The 23396-nt window shown below is 40.4% G+C and overlaps 2 protein-coding genes across 5 annotated transcripts in view; one reads left to right on the top strand and one right to left on the bottom strand.

Moving 5' to 3' along the window:
• LOC126367736 (uncharacterized) overlaps positions 1-23396 on the bottom strand; it is a 558664-nt gene that overhangs the window by 374777 nt on the left and 160491 nt on the right. The gene's annotated exons all lie outside the window — the stretch shown is intronic.
• Positions 21634-23396, top strand: part of LOC126367789 (gamma-aminobutyric acid receptor subunit delta-like) — a 45682-nt gene continuing 43919 nt past the window's right edge. For 3 of the 4 annotated variants that reach the window (XM_050011533.1, XM_050011532.1, XM_050011530.1), the window contains exon 1: positions 21634-22267. Coding sequence is in view for 3 of the 4 variants with exons in the window: in XM_050011532.1 (XP_049867489.1) it covers positions 22176-22267 (92 nt within the window). In the remaining variant the exon portion in view is untranslated. The remainder of the gene's footprint in view (positions 22268-23396) is intronic. The other variant, XM_050011531.1, reaches the window with a different exon arrangement.

Raw genomic sequence — 23396 nt, 5'->3', positions numbered from 1 at the left:
GGTACCTCAGTTGGAAGAACGCTTGACTCACTGTAAGGTCGCAGATTCGAATCCAGCACAGGCCAAAACCCATGATTTTCGAAATCGTTTTTCGAATTCATGCTTGGATCATAAATAATTATCACGTGCTCAGCGCTGCCGTGTCATACGAATCTCTGCTATCTCAAAAAATGTGTGATGCTCTGTCGCGGAGCCACCACCTCCAATTCAGTTGAAAACGATATAGATTACTGTACGTACCATGTACATAGTGTACGTGAAAAGATTTTATGTGTACGTGCTATAAATAGAAAGAAAACAACAAATTAAAGTGGCTTCGCTGGAGAGCATACTCCCCAGCGGAGCCACTCAGTTTGCATACTTCGAGATGTTTTCTTCCTGTAAATTGAAGTATAGTTTGATGTACGTACCATGTACATAGTGTACGTGAAAAGATTTTATGTGTACGTGCTATAAATAGAAAGAAAACAACAAATTAAAGTGGCTTCGCTGGAGAGCATACTCCCCAGCGGAGCCACTCAGTTTGCATACTTCGAGATGTTTTCTTCCTGTAAATTGAAGTATAGTTTGATGTACGTACTACGTACATAGTGTACGTGAAAAGATTTTATGTGTACGTGCTATAATAAGAAAGAAAACAACAAATTAAAGTGGCTTCGCTGAAGAGCATACTCCCCAGCGGAGCCACTCAGTTTGCATACTTCGAGATGTTTTCTTCCTGTAAATTGTAGTATAGTTTGATGTACGTACTACGTACATAGTGTACGTGAAAAGATTTTATGTGTACGTGCTATAATTAGAAAGAAAACAACATATTAAAGTGTATATGACGGCATGAACAAAACGTGAAGCGCTGAAGATTTTAAGAAACAATCTCCTTGCGAGAACTTTTTATCTATGCACAAACTACTAAGAGAACCTATTTCAGACGAACGTCTCTCACACAAAACAAAGATCCTCAGAATTTAGAGTATGACACTTGATTTGACATATAAAATTATATTGCCACACGCAAAAATAATTGTGGGGTTGCCATAGTAATGATATGGCACGGCGTGGCAGTAGTGATAGCTTTAAATTATTTAGATTACTTTAAATTTCTCTCTAGAAGTGCAGAAGTTACAGTGTTTGTGTGATGACAATTTGCGAAGGCTTAGGACTACTGGGAACAATTGTGTTTGCCATGCAGATTGCACAAAGACATTTTTATTAAAAACTTTCCGGGTCTCTCAAGATTAGCAGTGTTATTATAAACAAAATATTAAAGGGTACAGATGTCTCTAGATTAGAGAGTTTAGAGGAAAGTTTGCCATTAATGCAAAAAGGCATATTTAAAATTATTATATTATATATAGCTGCAAACCCACTGACTGACTGACTCACTCACTCACTGACATAATTGTTCTCCCAGAAGGAGCGTCGGGGGGTGAAAATGATGTATGGGGGGTGTGATCGGGACCTCCCGGTGAGTATGGGAAAACTTCCAGATCTTGGAAAACTGCTCCGCATCAGGGAGACACCCTACGGCCTGGCGAAACTATCGCACCTGGAATGATTCTTTTTTTACAAAACCTACTTAAATCTTAGTCAAATTTTATCGCCGGTGAAAAAAAAACAAAATGGCCGAAAAACAAGATGGCCGCCATACAAAAAATTGTTTTTCCAGAAAATGTCTCGGGGGTAAAAATGATGTATGGGAGGTGTGATCAAAACGTCAAGTTGAATATGGAAATACTTCTCGATCTTGAAAAACTGCTCCGCATCAGGGAGACACCCTACGGCCTGGCAAAACTATAAATCCTGGGGCAATTTTTCTTTCGCGAAACATATTTAAATCTTGGTCAAATTCAATCCCCGCTGAAAAAAACCAAAATGGCGGAAAAACAAGATGGCCGCCATACAAAATTTTCGTTTTTCCCGAAAAGGCCTTGGGGGTAAAAATGATGTATGAGGAATGTGATCAAAACATCATGTTGAGCATGGAAATACTTTTCGATCTTCGAAAGCTGCTCCGCATCAGGGAGACACCCTACAGTCTGGCAAAACTATTGCACCTGGAACGATTCTTTTTTCACGAAACCTATTTAATTCTTGATCAAATTCAGTCACCGCTGAAAAAAAATCAAAATGGCGGAAAAACAAGATGGCCGCCATACAAAATTTTCGTTTTTCTCGAAAATGCCTCGGGGTGAATATGATGTAAGAGGGATGAGATCAAAATGTCATATTGAGTATGGAAATACTTCCCGACCTTCAAAAACTGCTCCGCATCAGGGCGGCACCCTACGGCCTGGGAAAACTATCGCTCCTGGAACGATTCTTTTTTCACCAAACCTAATAAAATCTTGGTCAAATTTTATCGCCGGTGAAAAAAAAAACCAAAAGGGCCGAAAAACAAGATGGCCGCCATACAAATTTGTTTTTTCCAGAAAATGTCTCAGAGGTAAAAATGATGTATTCGGGTGTGATCGGAACGTCATCTTGGAAAACTGCTCCGCATCAGGGGTCACCCTACGGCCTGGCAAAACTATAGCACCTAGAACTTTTTTGATTTCACGAGACCTATTCAAGTCTTGGTCAAATTCTATCGCGGTACAAAAATGGCGGGAAAACAAGACACGCGAGCAGCTTGCTGCGAGCGAACCACGCGACATCTAGTTATAATATATATAGCTACAAACCCACTGACTGACTGACTGACTCACTCACTCACTCACTGACATAATTGTTCTCCCAGAAGGAGCGTCGGGGGGTCAAAATGATGTATGGGGGGTGTGATCGGGACCTCCCGGTGAGTATGGGAAAACTTCCAGATCTTGGAAAACTGCTCCGCATCAGGGAGACACCCTACAGTCTGGCGCAACTATTATAGCTGGATCATTTTTTTTTTCGCAAAACCTATTTTAATCTTGGTCAAATTCTATTGTGGGTGAAAAAAAATCAAAATGGCGGAAAAACAAGATGGCCGCCATACAAAATTTTGTTTTCCTAGAAAATGTCTCGGGGGTAAAAACTGTGTATGGGAATGTAATCGGAGTGTCTTGTCGAGTACGGAAAATGTTCTTAATCTTCGAAAACTGCTCCGCATCAGGGAGACACCCTACGGCCTGGTGAAACTATCGCACCTGGAACTTTTTAGTTTTCACAATACCTATTTAAATCTTGGTCAAATTCAATCGCCGGTGAAAAAAAATCAAAATGGCGGAAAAACAAGATGGCCGCCATACAAAATTTTATTTTTCCAGAAAATGTCTCGTGAGTAAAAACTGTGTATAGGGGTGTAATCGGAACGTATTGTTGAGTATGGAAATACTTCTTGATCTTGAAAACCTGCTCCGCATCAGGGAGACACCCTACGGCCTGACAAAACTATCGCACCTGGAACGATTGTTTTTTCACAAAACCTATTTAAATCTTGGTCAAATCTATTCTCTGGTGGTAAAATATCAAAATGGCGGAAAAACAAGATGGCCGCCATACAAAATTTTGTTTTTCCAGAAAATGTCTGAGAGGTAAGATTGATGTATAGGGGTGTGATCGGAACGTCATCTAGAGTACGAGTATACTTCAAGGTTTTCAAAAACTGCTCCGCATCAGGGAGAGACCCTACGGCCTGGCGCAACTATCGCACCTGGAACGATTCTTTCTTCACAAGACCTATTTAAATCTTGGTCAAATTCTATCGCGGTAAAAAAATGGCGGGAAAACAAGACACGCGAGCAGCTTGCTGCGAGCGAACCACGCGAAATCTAGTTATTATATTATATATAGCTACAAACCCATTGACTCACTGACTCACTGACTCACTGACAGGGTTGTTCTCCCAGAAGGAGCGTCGGGGGGTAAAAATGATGTATGGGGAGTGTGATCGAGATCTTCCGGTGAGTATGGGAAAACTTCCAGATCTTGGAAAACTGCTCCGCATCAGGGAGACACCCTACAGTCTGGCGCAACTATTATACCTGGATCGATTCTTTTTTCGCAAAACCTATTTAAATCTTGGTCAAATTCTATTGACGGTGAAAAAAAATCAAAATGGCGGAAAAACAAGATGGCCGCCATACAAAATTTTGTTTTTTCAAAAAATGTCTCGTTGGTAAAAACTGTGTATGGGGTTGTAATCGGAACATCCCGTTGACTATGGAAATTTTTCTCGATCTTGAAAAACTGCTCCGCATCAGGGAGACACCCTACGGCCTGGCTAACCTATCGCACCTGGAACAATGATTTTTTCGCACAACGTATTTAAATCTTGGTCAAATTCAATCACCGGTGAAAAAAAATCAAAATGGCGGAAAATCAAGATGGCCGCCATACAAAATTTTCGTTTTTCTCGAAAATGCCTCGGGGGTAAAAATTATGTATGGGGTTGTGATCTGGACCTCCCGGAGAGTATGGGAAAACTTCTAGATTTTGAAAAAGTGCTCCGCATCAGGGAGACACCCTACGGCCTGGCAAAAGTATCACACCTGGAATGATTATTTCTAGTTATTATACTATATATAGCTACAAACCCACTGACTGACTGACTGACTCACTGACTGACTCACTGACAGGGTTGTTCTCCCAGAAGGAGCGTCGGGGGGTGAAAATGATGTATGGGGGGTGTGATCGGGACCTCCCGGTGAGTATGGGAAAAATCCCAGATCTTGGAAAACTGCTCCGCATCAGGGAGACACCCCACGGCCTGGCAAAACTATCGCACCTGGAACGATTCTTTTTCCACTTAACCTACTTAAATCTTGGTCAAATTCTATTGTCGGTGAAAAAAAAAACAAAATGGCGGAAAAACAAGATGGCCGCCATACAAAATTTCGTTTTTCCAGAAAATGTCTCGGAGGTAAAAATGATGTATGGGAGGTGTGATCGAAACGTCAAGCTGAGTATGGAAAAGCTGCTCGATCTTGAAAACTGCTCCGCATCAGGGAGACACCCTACGGCCTGGCGAAACTATCACACCTGGAACGATTCTTTTTCCACGAGACCTATTTAAATCTTGGTCAAATCCAATTGCCGGAGAAATTATACTATATATAGCTACAAACCCACTGACTGACTGACTGACTCACTGACTGACTCACTGACAGGGTTGTTCTCCCAGAAGGAGCGTCGGGGGGTGAAAATGATGTATGGGGGGTGTGATCGGGACCTCCCGGTGAGTATGGGAAAAATCCCAGATCTTGGAAAACTGCTCCGCATCAGGGAGACACCCCACGGCCTGGCAAAACTATCGCACCTGGAACGATTCTTTTTCCACTTAACCTACTTAAATCTTGGTCAAATTCTATTGTCGGTGAAAAAAAAAACAAAATGGCGGAAAAACAAGATGGCCGCCATACAAAATTTCGTTTTTCCAGAAAATGTCTCGGAGGTAAAAATGATGTATGGGAGGTGTGATCGAAACGTCAAGCTGAGTATGGAAAAGCTGCTCGATCTTGAAAACTGCTCCGCATCAGGGAGACACCCTACGGCCTGGCGAAACTATCACACCTGGAACGATTCTTTTTCCACGAGACCTATTTAAATCTTGGTCAAATCCAATTGCCGGAGAAAAAAAATCAAAATGGCGGAAAAACAAGATGGCCGCCATACAAAAATTTGTTTTCCCAGAAAATGTCTCGGAGGTAAAAATGATGTATGGGAGATGTGATCAAAACGTCAAGCTGAGTATAGAAATACTGCTTGATCTTGAAAAACTGCTCCGCATCAGGGAGACACCCTGTGGCCTGGCTAAACTATCAAACATAGAACATTTTTTTTCCACTAAACCTACGTAATTCTTGGTCAAATTCAATCGCTGGTGATAAAAAATCAAAATGACGGAAAAACAAGATGGCCGCCATACAAAATTTTCGTTTTTCTCGAAAATGCCTCGGGGTGAATAGGATGTAAAAGGGATGAGATCAAATTGTCATATTGAGTATGGAAATACTTCCCGACTTTCAAAAACTGCTCCGCATCAGGGCGGCACCCTACGGCCTGGGAAAACTATCGCTCCTGGAACGATTCTTTTTTCACCAAACCTTATAAAATCTTGGTCAAATTTTATCGCGGGTGAAAAAAAAAAAGAAACAAAATGGCCGAAAAACAAGATGGCCGCCATACAAATTTTTGTTTGTCCAGAAAATGTCTCGGGTGTAAAAACGATCTATAGGGGTGTTATCGGAACGTAATCTTGGAAAACTGCTCCGCATCAGGGAGACACCCTACGGCCTGCCAAAACTATAGCACCTAGAACTTTTTTGATTTCACGAGACCTATTTAAGTCTTGGTCAAATACTATCGCGGTAAAAAAATGGCGGGAAAACAAGACACGCGAGCAGCTTGCTGCGAGCGAACCACGCGACATCTAGTTATATTATATATAGCTACAAACCCACTGACTGACTGACTGACTGACATAGTTGTTCTCCCAGAAGGAGTGTCGGGGGGTGAAAATGATGTATGGGGGGAGTGATCGGGACCTCCCGGTGAGTATGGGAAAACTTCCAGATCTTGGAAAACTGCTCCGCATCAGGGAGACACCCTACGGTCTGGCGCAACTATTATAGCTGGATCAAATTTTTTTTCGCAAAACCTATTTAAATCTTGGTCAAATTCTATTGTGGGTGAAAAAAAATCAAAATGGCGGAAATTCAAGATGGCCGCCATACAAAATTTTGTTTTTTCAGAAAATGCATCGGGAGTAAAAACTGTGTATGGAGATGTAATCGGAACGTCTTGTGGAGTATGAAAACACTTCTCTATTTTCAAAATCTGCTCCGCATCAGGGAGACACCCTACGGCCTGGCAAAACTATAAAACCTGGAGCAATTTTTCTTTCGCGAAACATATTTAAATCTTGGTCAAATCCAATCCCTGGTGAAAAAAAAACAAAATGGCGGAAAAACAAGATGGCCGCCATACAAAATTTTCGTTTTTCCTGAAAATGCCTCGAGGGTAAAAATGATGTATAGGGATGTGATCGGATCGTCATGTTGAGTATTTCAGTACTGCTCGATCTTGAAAAACTGCTCCGCATCAGGGAGACACCCTACGGCCTGGCAAAACTATAAAACCTAGAGCAATATTTTTTTCACGAAACCTATTTAAATCTTGGTCAAATTCAATCCCCGGTGAAAAAAAACCAAAATGGCGGAAAAACAAGATGGCCGCCATACGAAATTTTCGTTTTTCCCGAAAATGCCTCGGGGGTAAAAATGATGTATGAGGAATATGATCGAAACATCATGTTGAGTATGGAAATACTTTTCGATCTTCGAAAGCTGCTCCGCATCAGGGAGACACCCTTCAGCCTGGCGAAACTATCGCACCTGGAACTTTTTTGTTTTCACGAAGCCTATTAAAGTCTTGGTCAAATTTTATCGCCAGTGAAAAAAAACAAAATGGCCGAAAAACAAGATGGCCGCCATACAAAATTTTGTTTTTCCAGAAAATGTCTCAAAGGTAAAATTGATGTATAGGGGTGTGATCGGAATGTCATCTTGAAAAACTGCTCCGCATCAGGGAGACACCCTACGGCTCGGCAAAACTATAGCACCTAGAACTTTTTTGATTTCACGAGACTTATTCAAGTCTTGGTCAAATTCTATCGCGGTAAAAAAATGGCGGGAAAACAAGACACGCGAGCAGCTTGCTGCGAGCGAACCACGCGACATCTAGTTATATTATATATAGCTACAAACCCACTGACTGACTCACTCACTGACATAATTGTTCTCCCAGAAGGAGCGTCGGGGGGTCAAAATGATGTATGGGGGGTGTGATCGGGACCTCCCGGTGAGTATGGGAAAAATCCCAAATCTTGGAAAACTGCTCCGCATCAGGGAGACACCCTACAGTCTGGCGCAACTATTATACCTGGATCAAATTTTTTTTCGCAAAACCTATTCAAATCTTGGTCAAATTCTATTGTGGGTGAAAAAAAACCAAAATGGCGGAAAAACAAGATGGCCGCCATACAAAATTTTGTTTTTTCAGAAAATGCCTCGGGGGTAAAAATGATGTATGAGGAATATGATCGAAACATCATGTTGAGTATGGAAATACTTTTCGATCTTCGAAAGCTGCTCCGCATCAGGGAGACACCCTACAGCCTGGCGAAACTATCGCAGCTGGAACTTTTTTGTTTTCACGAAGCCTATTAAAGTCTTGGTCAAATTTTATCGCCAATGAAAAAAAACAAAATGGCCGAAAAACAAGATGGCCGCCATACAAATTTTTGTTTTTCCAGAAAATGTCTCACGAGGTAAAAATGATGTATTGGGGTGTGATCGGAACGTCATCTTGGAAAACTGCTCCGCATCAGGGGTCACTCTACGGCCTGGCAAAACTATAGCACCTAGAACTTTTTTGATTTCACGAGACCTATTTTAAGTCTTGGTCAAATTCTATCGCGGTAAAAAAATGGTGGGAAAACAAGACACGCGAGCAGCTTGCTGCGAGCGAACCACGCGACATCTAGTAATAATAATAAAGCTGTATTTCAGAAAAAAAATCCATAAAATATAAAACAAAATTAAAAAATAAAATGTTATACAAGTAAACTGCAGTCTTTTTTTTATAAACCTTGTCATCAAAATTTAAAGTAATCTAAATAATTTAAAGCTATCACTACTGCCACGCCGTGCCATATCATTACTATGGCAACCCCACAATTATTTTTGCGTGTGGCAATATAATTTTATATGTCAAATCAAGTGTCATACTCTAAATTCTGAGGCTCTTTGTTTTGTGTGAGAGACGTTCGTCTGAAATAGGTGCTCTTAGTAGTTTGTGCATAGATAAAAAGTTCTCGCAAGGAGATTGTTTCTTAAAATCTTCAGCGCTTCACGTTTTGTTCATGCCGTCATATACACTTTAATTTGTTGTTTTCTTTCTAATTATAGCACGTACACATAAAATCTTTTCACGTACACTATGTACGTAGTACGTACATCAAACTATACTACAATTTACAGGAAGAAAACATCTCGAAGTATGCAAACTGAGTGGCTCCGCCGGGGAGTATGCTCTTCAGCGAAGCCACTTTAATTTGTTGTTTTCTTTCTAATTATAGCACGTACACATAAAATCTTTTCACGTACACTATGTACGTAGTACGTACATCAAACTATACTTCAATTTACAGGAAGAAAACATCTCGAAGTATGCAAACTGAGTGGCTCCGCTGGGGAGTATGCTCTCCAGCGAAGCCACTTTAATTTGTTGTTTTCTTTCTATTTATAGCACGTACGTACACATAAAATCTTTTCACGTACACTATGTACATGGTACGTACAGTAATCTATATCGTTTTCAACTGAATTGGAGGTGGTGGCTCCGCGACAGAGCATCACACCAAAAAATGCTGTTTTGAGTAAATCGCCTTTAAAGTTTTTTTCAGTTAATCGTCTGTATAGTTCGTATTAAGTGAAATATCTGTCATCAAAATATCAGAAAATATTCTAAAATGTACTCTGAATAACAGGCACTTTTGATTTTTTTCTTTATTATAATAGATTTTATTTAAATCGAGTTTAAGAGTTGTGCATGACCACTCTTCCATAGAAATGTGGTCACGCGGTCTGTGCTATATTAAGTTAGCAGAGTTTGGCACATGCAGCCGGTTTGTTATTATAACTTTAATCTATCTATGCTAATTATTAGTTGTAAGAGATGATCGTTACAAGCTTTCTATAAATACTGCTTTTTGGGGTAGCCCGGGTTGAGTAGACTAAGTGAAATGGATACAAGGAAAATATTTATATTAAGTACTTAGTTTAATTTTGATATCTACAAAATTGGAAATATTAATGTACAAGTTGGGAATTCCTTTTTTTCTACCCTGACATACATTTTTTGCTTCGTACACATTCATCAATCAGCAATCAGGAGCTCAGAATTATGTAATTTTATAATTTTAAATAAAATAATCTAAAATATAATGAATGTTTAGAAAAAATATTTATGAAATATATAACTATGTTCAAACTTCTTCTCAATAGAATGAAAAAATGGGATTCCAACAGCATGTTTGCAATCATCAATCACAATGCCATAGCTAAAAATGTTTTAGGCATAACCTTCAGGAATCGATTAATTCCTCCTCACAATTTTCATCACTCTATAATCATCGGCACACATGCACCACCCCTTACTCAAAACATCTGTTGAACCCTTACTAAATTCAACCATCCTCAAGGCCAGCACACCACACCCCCTTGGAAACACCTTCCAGTAGTTCGTCGCAAATAAAATAATGTTTTCGTGGCCAAGAGTCTGCATTGTCGTACCTTCCGACGACCTATTTACTCTTTCTCCACACAATCTGCTAGACTGCATAACTCCCCTCTCCCGAAAACTTGTCTGCTATACAAGCACGAATTGTACCAGACACGATGGAAGTTTGCACCGGCTCGAAACATACTCCCTACGCTTTTTTCAGCCACAAGCGTAGAAGAGTCAATCAAGACGATCATTGCTGAAAATGGATCTCCACTCTCAACAAGAATGGATCCTGTGAAGTTTGTACTTCAGAGTAGGAATTTGGTTTTCTATTGCGAGGGACAACCCTCGAAGAAAGTAGAAAATAAAACTATAAAAACTGGCCTCCTCCGCCTGCTTCGCCTCAGTATCATATTTCACCCTTGACACAAACGTCTCAATGAACAGAACCAACGTTCTTGAAAATAGCAATCCCCACAGCTAGCCTGGGCATGCAAATAGCCTCCTGCACATCCACAGCAAAAATCTCGTCAACAGTAGGTACCTTCATTATTTAGATCGCCCTCTAAACATCTATGGGACTTATTCCACCTATGAAACCCGTAGATATTCAGAAGATGGTGTTAAAATTGAAAGTACTGCCAAAAAGCTTTTAGCTTAGGATCATATTTACATACTATGGATGTGGAAACCAACCGTAAAGGATTATTTTTCGAGAAAGGCCACTGCAGGCTGAAAAGTTCATAATACAGCATCAGCATTCTGTCTCTGTATTGAACAACCCTTGCAATCACAAGAAATGGCTTTGAATTGTGACAATTATTATACCTCACAAAAGAAAAATATAATTCTCTTCTTGGCTATGATGAGATCAATCAACTCGTCCTCACTTGTGACTGCAGAATACACAAAGCTCTGGAACCAGGGTACACCCTCATGGCAACTGATACAGTTCCCGGTTGCACAGCGAACTCTTGAATTCTCGAGAGTAAAAGAGATTTACGATCTGACAGAGTATCACAAAAATCGACAACACAGACCATCAGTCCATAAAACCTGAATCCGTTTCGCAATAAACCATAAAAACCGCTTCCAAGGGGGTATAATATACATAGAACCCTTCAAGAAGCCGAACCCAGCAAAGGTTCAACAAATGTTTTACAAAAAATCGCATTCGGCGAATGAGAATCATCTAGGAACAAAAGCAATAAACAAAATAACCCTGTGCTCATGAACTATTTACGATTTTGATGCTGCAATTGATGACCAAAACTAAAAATAATATTAATAGCGATGATGTTATCGCTTGCTCAGTTATGAAAACCCAGGGTTACATCCATTGCAATTCTGTATTCAACAAGAAAAGTCACAAGACCTTATCATCCTCATCACATTTGAGTATGCTTTCTCACAACAAACAGTTTTCCAGCCTGGTATTGTATCCTCCCATTGATGGTTCTTGCAAAACTCAATCCTTTGACCAACGGTTCCAGGTAGTATCACTGTTCTAAAGAAGTTTCCCATTCTTATTCAAACCAAAAAATATTTCCCCTTTATGCCTGGTTCAAAGCATTTTGGGTCCTCGACTTCTCTCTCAGATTCAGGAAGTGTTTCCTCCCTGGGCGCCGGGTTTGCAAGTACAAAGAATGTCGCGAATCGCTAGGATTGCCTTCGTCGTAGTCACGCCTATCTATTGTAACTTTTAGTTAGAGGAGTTAGGCGTGACCCACATGCAAAAAAATCAAGTTAGCAGACTTTGTCAACCTCTATATCTCAAAAAGTATCAATAAATTTTAAAATGTTTTTGCTGAACTATGTAAAGCATAGGATATAAACCCCTTTTGCACTGGTTATTCGTAACTCGACTATTTTAAGATAGCAGACTTGTGCGTGACACGGCAGAGCGGTGAAGTGAACATCGCGAAGAAACCCACATACCCGAGAAATGCGTTTCGGAGGTGTGTGTCCTAACCTGTATTGGGCTGGTTTTCGCTTCGCAGTGGAAGATCAGACAGGCAGTCGCTTCTGTGAAAACCGTACGTGTCAAATCTTCAGTTTAGGTAAGCGGACCCTGTCAGAAACGGGATAACGCTGGGGAGATTATGGTGAATAAGCTAGTTTCAATTAAATTAATTGAAAGAAATCAAGGTTTTATTGAAGGAAAACACGTCAGAATGTGAAAATAAAGATGAATTATTTTCAGTATATTAAAAAAAAGATCACAAACTAGTTATAAAATAAAAGAATTTTTTTTTTGGTCTTTTATTTACTAAAAGAAACTTACTAATCACTCCCGTTGCTACGCGCCATATAATCTACCAACCTAGCCACAGCCTAGCCTAGCTTCAGAGCCAACAGCGACAATTGGTATTTATTCCTACGTTAATATCAAACGTACTGTACTTGTACACAAACTCGGAGCTTCGTGTTCGACGGGCTGACACGACACGGCTACGTAAACGATGGCTGCAATGCTCAACATCAAATTTAAAATTTCATCATCATTACGTCATAGTCGATACTGTATTGAACCTGCATGACCTTAATAATCGCTGCAGCAGTGGCAGCCCTAGGGCGGTGCGAACGGTGCGATTGCGCAGAGCACCGTTATAGGGGGGCGCCAAAATCAGCCAAGACGGGACCACCCTGGCTGGCGGCCCCGTACCTCATCATCATCATCATCAGCCCATTAACGTCCCCACTGCTGGGACACGGGCCTTCCCTATGTATGGATAGGGAGATCGGGCCTTAAACCATCACGCGGGCCCAGTGCGGATTGATGGTTATTAACGACTGCTAATGCAGCCGGGACCAACGGCTTAACGTGCCTGCCGAAGCACGGAGGAGCTCGAGATGAAAACTTTTTTTTTGTGGTCACCCATCTTATGACCGGCCTTTGCGAAAGTTGCTTTACTTCAACAATCGCAGACCGAGCGCGTTAACCGCTGCGCCACCGAGCTCCTCAAGCTCCTCCTCAAGCTTCTCAAGCTGCCCCGGACCTACAGGGGAGTAACTGGATTGGGCACGCCTGTCCTGTCCTCTTAGCGGCCACATAAAACTCATACATTTAATTGGTGGCCGTAAACGACATTTTTTCCCTAAAAAAGTAGTATGGAGAGCATTTTAAATGCTACACCGAAGAGCGTGGCTCTTAAATTGATGATGATGAAACAACATTTTTAAAAGATTTAATTAGTTATATTTCGGTTGCCGTCAACTAATCGAAAAAAACTGTATTTTGAGGGGCGCGACGTCGCGCACCACCTAAGTATTTTGCTAGGGCTGCCACTGCACTGCAGCAAGCCAATTCTCCTACAAATCTCCGTTAATCTATAGAATACTTGTTTATTTGTGTATAATAATTGTCCAATTTGTTGATTTGAATGCCGGTGGAGACAAATCACAAAAATTTTAAATCAGAATCATTTTTTCAACGTAATTATCATGGATAAACTTGTTGAAGGTCAATGTAACATTTTGAATTTACGTCATTTCGCAACGTGTATGGTTGAAGAGAAGAAACTGCAACAGAAACACATCTTTAAAATCAATAAGGGTATACATTACAAGTTATATAAAGAACCAGCGGAACACATTTTAATACCAGACATTTTTATCATTTACGTAATCATTAATCTTATAATAAGCTTTTTTACATAAGGTAAGCTTCACATGAGCTTTAAATTAATTTTCTGACAAATTCAAAATATTAATCTTAATTTAAAATTTTGAACAAGTTTGTGATCCCTAGTTTAGTTAGGGCATTACATGCTGATCAACTTGACTGTCCGAAAGTAAGATGATCTATGCATCGGAAGGCACGTCAATCCGTGAGTCGCCGTTACTACTTGCTACTGTAAGTACGTAGTCGTTACATGAGCCATGTCAGGGGCCTTTGGCGACTCAGTAATAACTCTGACACCAAGATTGATGAGGTTAGTATTCCACCTCACAACCCACATGATAAGAAGAAGAAGACCAATATTTACCAATTTTACCAATATGTAGATATAAACAACAATCTAAGGCTCTTACTTTCATTTTTTACTACAACCTAAAATAAACTTGGTAAAAGCTATTAATAACAAAGAAATTCTAATTCAATTGTCGGTCAAGTTCGCGAAAGTTGATGACGTATTTCCATTACGTGTTAGCTAAGTGACATTGAATAATTTCATTGTATAAAATAATGGGATATATGGGTAACAACCATTTGCATATAACCATAGTGTGGCCGTGAAAATAATACGTTAATTAATATTATGAATAGTAAGCAGCCAAACAAATAATTAGAACTAAAATTGTCGCGGTCTTCCACACTTCCACACAAAGACTAAGTTTAATGAATAATTTCGTGTTGTTTGGAAGAATTCCGAGGCAAGGGGAAATGGGACATGCAAAGATGATGGAATTTTGAGACGGTCGGAACAATGTCTGTCACTCCACACTTTATTGTACACAGAACAGGATATCAAAATAATTACACTAACATAAGACACTGTTCAGTTTATTTCTAGTAGAAATCTCACAAAATCTGAAACATGCGACTCAGATGACGTCTCAGTTGACATTGGAGTAGTAAGTTTAGAGTGTTTTTACAAACCAGATATAACATGGTGAGCTTTGGCACAGAATAAGACTACGAATAGAACGGTAATTTTCCGCCCCGCACCAATTATAGCGGGCATCCACCTCACCCCCTCTGGGTCTTACTTTAGTCTTAAACGGCCGTCTCTTTAAACAGTATCTGATACAGTAATTGCATAAAAAGTGTTCGTGAAATTAACGACTTAATAAACGCCTCTGTAATCTCGTTTCTTCATAAATTCTAAGTCCAAGGTAAAGATTTATTTGCATATAACATGGCTATAATTACTCTATGTTGTGAGGTGTTGTTATACCTGGTTTAATTGATGCTATTTTTCTAAGTTTCCTTCTATTTCATATTCATGATGCACAAAATATGTAAAACAAATTGGTCGAAACTGGTAGGTTAGTAGTAATCTAATTAATATCAATCGATCATAAGTTGAGGAGCTCGGTGGCGCAGCGGTTAACGCGCTCGGCCTGCGATTGTTGAAGTAAAGCAACTTTCGCAAAGGCCGGTCATAGGATGGGTGACCACAAAAAAAAAAAGTTTTCATCTCGAGCTCCTCCGTGCTTCGGAAGGCACGTTAAGCCGTTGGTCCCGGCTGCATTAGCAGTCGTTAATAACCATCAATCCGCACTGGGCCCGCGTGATGGTTTAAGGCCCGATCTCCCTATCCATCCATAGGGAAGGCCCGTGCCCCAGCAGTGGGGACGTTAATGGGCTGATGATGATCATAAGTAATAACAAGGTATTTTAGAGGAGTTAAAAGATAACTTTTTCATTGATGAATGTTTCTATAGTTCATTCTGAATGTAAACAAATAAATTAACGGTCCTTACAATCACATTTTCAGATCATTTACCCGAAGATGAAATGTCTTGTATTTTTGTATGGTGCCTACACGTGCGAGCGCGCGCGCAGGCGGACCAGTGCGCCGGCGCGGCGAGCCAGGCGGCCGCGGGACGCTGGCACGAGATGTCCTCTGCAGTCTATTTCGGCAACGCGCGCCATTACACCGCACACATAATTACATTTCCCAAATACCAGACACTCTTACGCAATACAATTGACATCCTACTCGCAACTCGCGAACATAGGTACCTACAACAAAAAATGTATTAAAATTGTAACAAGCCCCTATGTCTAGACAATCATGTGTTAATTCACTTTGTGGATCAATCTGATGTGCTGAAACTATTGATGTACTTACTTATAAGTAATTAATTACGTTACTCAAACACGCAAAACACTTAATCAGAATGAGAGGTTTTATAATTGGGTAAATTCCTAGGTCAAAGATAAATTATGAAATTCTGATTCCTAAATAAAAACAGATCTTAAGTTGACAAAAATGTTTACTTTTTTCTATTTCACTTATTGATGAATTTTAATAAAGTAATGACGACATTTTGTCACGTTTTTCTCGGACGTCTCAGGTTGCTTTTTCATACAAATTCCATAATAATTTTGTGTTTTGACATTTAGTAAAAAGTAACTGATTTGAAAAGAAACATCTGAACTTCTCGCTAGACGTACAAAATTAAACATTAAAAAGAGCCATCAGCTTGAAATTTAATGTTCGCTGTAAAAGTTTCGATTAATAGGATGTTTACGCTTTCGGTTAACTAGTGGATGAGCCATTAAAATAAACGCAAGGCGAGAATCAAAGGGCGGCAGACCGGACGATGTCGCTAACCTCGCGCGGGGCACAATGCGATGTATTAATAAATCCAACATTGACAAAGACCGCCAAAACAGCTGGCCGGCGGCCAGATGGAAAAAAAACCGGCCTACGCGTGTGCTCGACAAGACATCGTGACGTATCCGTGTCGAGTCTGGTCTGCAGCCGCAAATAACGTCTCGTAACAGCGGAAACAGCGAAATATATAGTAACGCGAGTTTGATAGTGGCGATATTACAGAATATGAGATGCGGTTATGCGGTGTAAATGGCATCATTGGCTTTTGAGGAACTAAATACAACTACAACCTCTACGTACCCACCGTTATCAATTGTGGAATATCATCACCTCCCTAGCATTATCCCGTTTTTCACTGGGACCACTTACCTAACCTGAAGATTTGACCGGTCCGGTTTTTTTACAGAAGCAACTGCCTGTGTGACTGGTGTCTGATTGTGAAATATGTCGCTAGAAACAATTATTGTAAAAATCCAAAGAATTAATTGGATAATTCATGATTAAAATGTCACTCCACACGATTCCAAATGATTTCTTCAACATTTTGTTATTCTTGCAACAATAACAAAAGCGTGAAGCGAACAACTAAACATAAAATAACACATAAACCAATGTACTCTTAGGCAATTAGATATTTTAACTTCAATGCCATGTAGGTGATGACGTTGGAAGAGGAGATAGAAATAAACTAAAGACAGAGAATGATCTTCATTAGATTGCATTAAGTTCTTGGTCGGGATAATGTAGAGCTCTGAGGGCTCAGGGCTCTCACTCAGGGAAAAAGGAGACAATCCTGAGCGTACACAGGTGAGCGAGAACTTTACTTCAGAAACGGCCCGGAGTGAGCCGTTTCTACCTCTCCACAATAAATTGTATCAAACATAACTTTAAAAAGTTTAAGGGGCCTATTTACGAAAATATTTCGTGAGCAGTAGCTGTTTATGTGTCGTTAGCAAGCGATTTGCATGGCAATAGAGACGGGACTCGTAAACCTGAGTGGCTGCGACATTTACTGCCGCATTTGATACACAATCGAACTCGCCAGGAACCTACTGAATAACGATTGAACTGTTCAGTTATTCACAACTGTTGAGAATCGATTTACTGGCAGAGACACTAGACAGTTCTGGTGAGATTGTAACTAACGCCACATACACCTACACTTCGTTGGGTACACTCGGAGAAAACTCACAAAGAGAAAATTAGATCGAAAAAATGAATTGTAGCGTGGACAGCTGAAAAGTATAAGAAAACAGCAAAACAGTTTTTACCATAACTGTACAATAACGTCAAAACTCGCTCGCCGTTAAGAGACTCGCCGTAGCGCGGGTCGCCGTTCGGAAAGTCGCTGTCAACGCTACAATTCGTGTTGATTAACAAGCTAATCCCCTGCTAAACAAGAGCGGGTAGAAATCCCGTCTTAACCAGTCTTTTTAAAATTGTTTTTTTTATAAACGCGAAGTTGAAGAAAAAAGAACCTTAATAGATACTTTAGGGAACCGGAGAGGAAATAAGATTGGACACGATTCGTTTATAAAGATTTGGCGGAGAGAAGAGAGGAATGGCGATTACTCCACCGACAGGAGCGTAGGTCTTCAATAATGAAAGAGAAGCGCTATTCACTGTTCATGCCACCAGCTACCTCAATACAAACTTACGGTAAATACCTATCTCGGTATATCGCTTCCCTTTTACCGGTAACATCCGGCCTGAGCCGGCATGTCATACGTTGCGGATGGCCGCGAACCAAACGCTAGCGGGTATAAATAGATCGCTTTTTGTCTTACAACTACGTAGGGAAATATGACTAACCTTCTCTAACCTAAGATAGCAGGCATATGTTGATTGTTGACACTCTTTTTACTCTATGGCTCTATAGGCAGCTATGTGTTGAAACTGGTTCGTAATTTGTCCGAGATGTTAAACTACTGAAAGCAATATAGAATTTTTCTTCGCTTCTTCTAATTCAGCACAGGCCTAAACCAATGATTGACGAATTTGTTTTCGAATTCAAGTTGTCACGTGCCCAGCGCTGAAGCAAACCTCGTGAGGAAACCCACATTCCCGAGAAACGTATTTTCGAGTATGTGACCTAACCTGTCTTGGGCTGGTTTTCTCTTCGCGGGTTGGAAGGTCAGACAGGCAGTCGCTTCTGTAAAAACCCGGACCTGTCGAAACTTCAGGACAGGTAAGCGGACCCTGTGAAAAACGGGATAATGCTAGAGAGATCATGACTATGCGGTTCATCATTTCCATCCTAGGATATCGTATTAAATGGTTTCTAGTGGTCTTCCTTTTTTTTGCTTTCTCCTCTTTGCTTAGCCGCAGTCGGGTAACAAAAGACAAGGTATCTAATCATTGGCAATCTAATATAGACAAGCAAATGAATATAAAAATAAATAAATAACTCCTTTCTTTGCCCAAGCGTCTATAAACTCACGCCCAACCAATTACCACGAAACGGGTTGAAGGAGCCCTGGGAGTTGATTCTGAATAGCTGCTTAATAGTGGTCTTGACGTAGTAGTAAACACTTGAACTACAGGATGTTAGTGGCACCGTAACGAATACTGAGAGAGATCATTAAGAGCATGATTCTGAGTTGATATCAAGTGGAATTTAATGATTTGACGAAATTCATGATTTATTTTAGTTTTTTTAATTATTTTTAATTCTATACTTTTACCCCCTCCGGTTGATTGAGGGGAGGCCTGTGCCCAGCAGTGGGACGTGTATAGGCTGTTTATTTTTATGTATGTTTTAATTCTATACTTTTGCGGTGGAAAATTCCACTTGATATTAACCTCATAATTTCATGAAATTTTCTTTCGGAAAATTCATGAAAATTTTTCCATACTTTTGCGATAGAAAATTCCACTTGGTTACGACTCAGAATCATGGTCTCAATCATGCATCAAAGTTTTCGTTTCGATGTCACAAACACCCTGTATATTTACGTAACTACAGCAGTTACAACTCGGGGACGAAGGGAAACCTAGCAAATGCAAGTTCTTAGTTCTACGTATGTAAATATATACGTAACTATGATGTAAACACATTTATCGACGTGTATATTAGTATAGGCTATAAAATGCGTCAGTTTTACGGAGGTTAAGAACGCGGTTTTCTAGTTCTTACGGGTTTTTATGTTTATTGACTATGTTAGCAGAAAGTACTTTGCTGTATAATAAATTAAGGTTCATTTATATAAACTCACACCCGTACTCCCTAATGGAGTCAGCAGAGCTATAAGTAATCAAAGACAACTTGCAATCACTGTTGAACGATGTCGTAAGCAGAATACCTATAATGAACCTTGTGGTGATCAGCCTATCGCCCATAACATAATTATAACCACCACCATAATTATAACCAGTCCTTCATAATTAAAACACATAATAACGGGTTCTCACCGCGTTTAAAGCAGGGATATGAGACTCCCGATATTTCAATACTGTTGCAAGTGCCGTGATCACGGGATGACTGATGAGATTGGGAGTCATATCGGGAGTCTCATATCCTTGCTTTAAACGCGGTAAGAACCCGTTATTATGTGTTTTAATTATGATAATAACCGCGTAAACTTAAAACAATGTATAAGTTCTTCATGATAGAGGACACGATCCCTCTGTCGGATTTTACGACATGCCGAAGACAAGCAGCTGAACGTGTTCTACGTTTTTTATTTGCTCCCAGAACAGCATAGAAGTAAAGCAAGTAATTTATCTTCAGTCTAAAATTAATTATAGATTCTTGTTTTCTAGTTACATCCTGAAAAGTTACCTAACTTTTCTATCCGGTTTTACAATTAAGTACCTAAATACCTAACCCACCCGAACTCAAATTCCATTATTCTTAATTCGAACTCATGAAGGATAATATATTTGTTACTCATTCTTGTCTCTGAAAATTATTACAATAAAATCAGAGGACGTGTACTTAAATAAAATAAATGCGACGACATACTCACAGTACAGCAATAAAATCTTTTTACATATCAATCGGTCCAAATCACATTATTTATGTATACGAATTAAATGTTTATATCCCTGGCTTATTGTCCATAACTTTTCGAAACTGCTATTCTTACGTACCCGACTGTTTATAATGAGAAACGGTATACAAACCCTTTTATTCAATGATAAATGTGTATTATTAAGATTGTCACCGATAAATAATATTAAATTGGTGTCTGAACGTCTTTGGATAACATCCAAAGTCAGGTGGAGCGACTAGCATAGACAGTTTGTAATGTACTGCCGGTCTAAATATTAACTCTTTGCAACTATGATATATGCTCGTGGCATTTCCGAGTCAACAGATTATTTCTTTTTTTGTTAATATAATAGGCTAGCGTTTTACCACAATCTCACATGATGTTAAGTGATGATATAACGAGTCGGAAAAACAGACGACGGCAGACAGTTCCAGACCTTTGCAGTACGCATCAAAAAGGTTTTGATGCTTGCTTTTTTCTTCATTATACAGCTCACTGATATTAGCACTTAACGTAGTTGCCTGTACTATTAGAAGAATTAGTACTGTTTCAAATACGATACAACCCTTTGGAAATTTTCACAACAAAGCAGTTATTCCAAAAATACATTGTATTACTTGCAAAACAAGATTGCGTTGTAGTCGTCAAGGACTGCTATCAAGGTTTAGACTAACTTATCATGCGATCGGCAGATTCAAGATCGCTTTACATTCATTCCAATCAATTTTCTTCAACGGCCCTCCTTACGACGATACACTTCAACTTCATCGTCGGAATCAAATAAATCCTCACGCAACCCTCCATTTCCACTATATTTACGCGGAAATAACAACATTGCCTTAAAAGGGCATGCCGATATCTTTGAAGTTGATAAATGCCTTTTTACAGATTAATTTTCACCTACTACTTAAGTGTTTTAAAGCAGTCATCGAAATCTCCTATAAATCTCAGTTTACCTACTCTTATCTGAATGTTAGTTTTGGCTCGCCAAAAATAAATACTCGATTGTATCTTCATTGATTTCAGCCTTGAACACAATTTGTTGGCGATTTAATAGCATTTGTCTGTCTGTTTCAGTCAGATCGTTAGATTTGCGAAACTCAAAATGTTGTCTAACGGCTAGGCACGGCTAGTCACGCGAGGCGACACCGCAACCCGCCCTCTGCGCGATTTCTTTATACACTACAAACTCTAGGCGGTCGCTCGTCTCATTCAACAATATTGTCTCACGCGTACAGCTATTAGAACGGTGCAGATAGCGATCTTTATGTCAGTTGCACTAGCGCTATCGTGCGGACTGCTTATCAGCTGTTTCGGAAAAGTCGGTCGTAGTGTCAAGTGCAGTGAACTAGCGATCAGCTGATGCAGCGGTGTGGTGGTGAGGTGTCGGTGTAGTGCGTAGCGGGCCCGTAGCGTGCGGCGCGGTGCTCGCGTGTAGCGGAGCGTCACAGGGGGAGCGCGAAGGTTGCGCCCGTGACCGCGGCCGGGGCGCGCCGCTGCCGCCGCCGCCGCCGCGCGCAGTATCGCGCCGAGCTCGCGCCTCCTCGGACCTCGCCCCGGAGGTCGCCAGGACCCGCGCCAGTGCTGTGATGTGCCACTAGCTGATGATGCCCAAACGCAGAGTGTGTGTAGTGAAAGTGTGCGCGAGAGGCGGCGACCGGCAACGGCCCCCGCGACCGTAGCCATGTGGACCCTGCTGCTGCCCTTCATGGCCCTCATCGTGTCCGGCGGTGGGGCCACATTCGCACCCAACAAGGAGCTGCTTGAGTGTGCAAGGTTCGTCAACTAATTCACAGACCTATGCTACGTTGTCGCATAATAAATTCGATTAAACGACTCTACATTAGGGAAACATTCGATAAACTGTCAGCGAATTAGTGCAAAAATATGACAGGTTAATGAGGAAAGTTGGTAATTATGCCAATCCCGTGGGGACCTCGAATGAGCTACAAAAATAATTTAGATGGGCACGCGAGACACGTCGCGGCCGCGGTACAGACGAATATTAACCGGAACTATTCTAAACTACTAAACACTTCATTCCGACCTACATACCGCCACGACAATTTTATTACACGCTATTAATTCTAAACTTTTGACATTAATTTAAAATAAATAACAAACTCTTAATAAGTAACTAAAATTCGTTTAAGTACCAAAATAATTTATCGACTACACGTTACTATTACTGCCACAACCGATTTCAAATGCATTACTGCGTTGATAGACATGTTATCCGTACGGCACTTTGAGGTTATTATATTGAGAAGGAAAAAATATGCAATAGGTATAAATAGGTATTTATACTTCGCGCGTCTGCGATGGTTCTGGCACCGTCGCGCAGGGAGCCGCGAGACTTGGCACTGCGCATGTTGACATAAACAGTGCATCTTGCACTCCGGACCTAATATATTGCTCTGAGGCGAACCAGACCAGCTGTGCAGGAGAATCCCTGACATGAATTTCTCTCTTAATTGACATGATTTTAGTCCAATCACGACGTGTTTTGATTCCTTGAAATATTTTTATACGATCTTGGTATGTTTTTTTTTAAGATCAAGACCTTGAATAATGTCGAATATAGATACTAAATACATAAACTCGATGGTGTCAATTCGAGTAGACAAATCCATAATTCGTCAGAAAGCAAACACTTCTTGATTCTTTTGGCATCTGCGTGGGCCGCATTGAAAGTTCTGAGAAAATTAAAATGTGAAGGAAGTATGAAGTTATAACCTTTACAGTTTTCACTCTCCTATCAGGTTCTACCATGAGTCGAACGGTAACAGAAGGTCGTGCCTCCCACAGATCATAGGTAAGATTGCATTTCTTCGACCACGCCTAGACTCATTGAACCAGTTGTAAACAGTGGCACGGTATGGGGTTTCATCATGAAAGGCAAATG

The sequence above is a fragment of the Pectinophora gossypiella genome, chromosome 6 (assembly GCF_024362695.1).
Source record: "Pectinophora gossypiella chromosome 6, ilPecGoss1.1, whole genome shotgun sequence".
Taxonomy (NCBI): domain Eukaryota; kingdom Metazoa; phylum Arthropoda; class Insecta; order Lepidoptera; family Gelechiidae; genus Pectinophora; species Pectinophora gossypiella.
The sequence above is the reverse complement of the archived record's forward strand: the minus strand, read 5'-3'. Positions and strand labels throughout refer to the sequence as shown.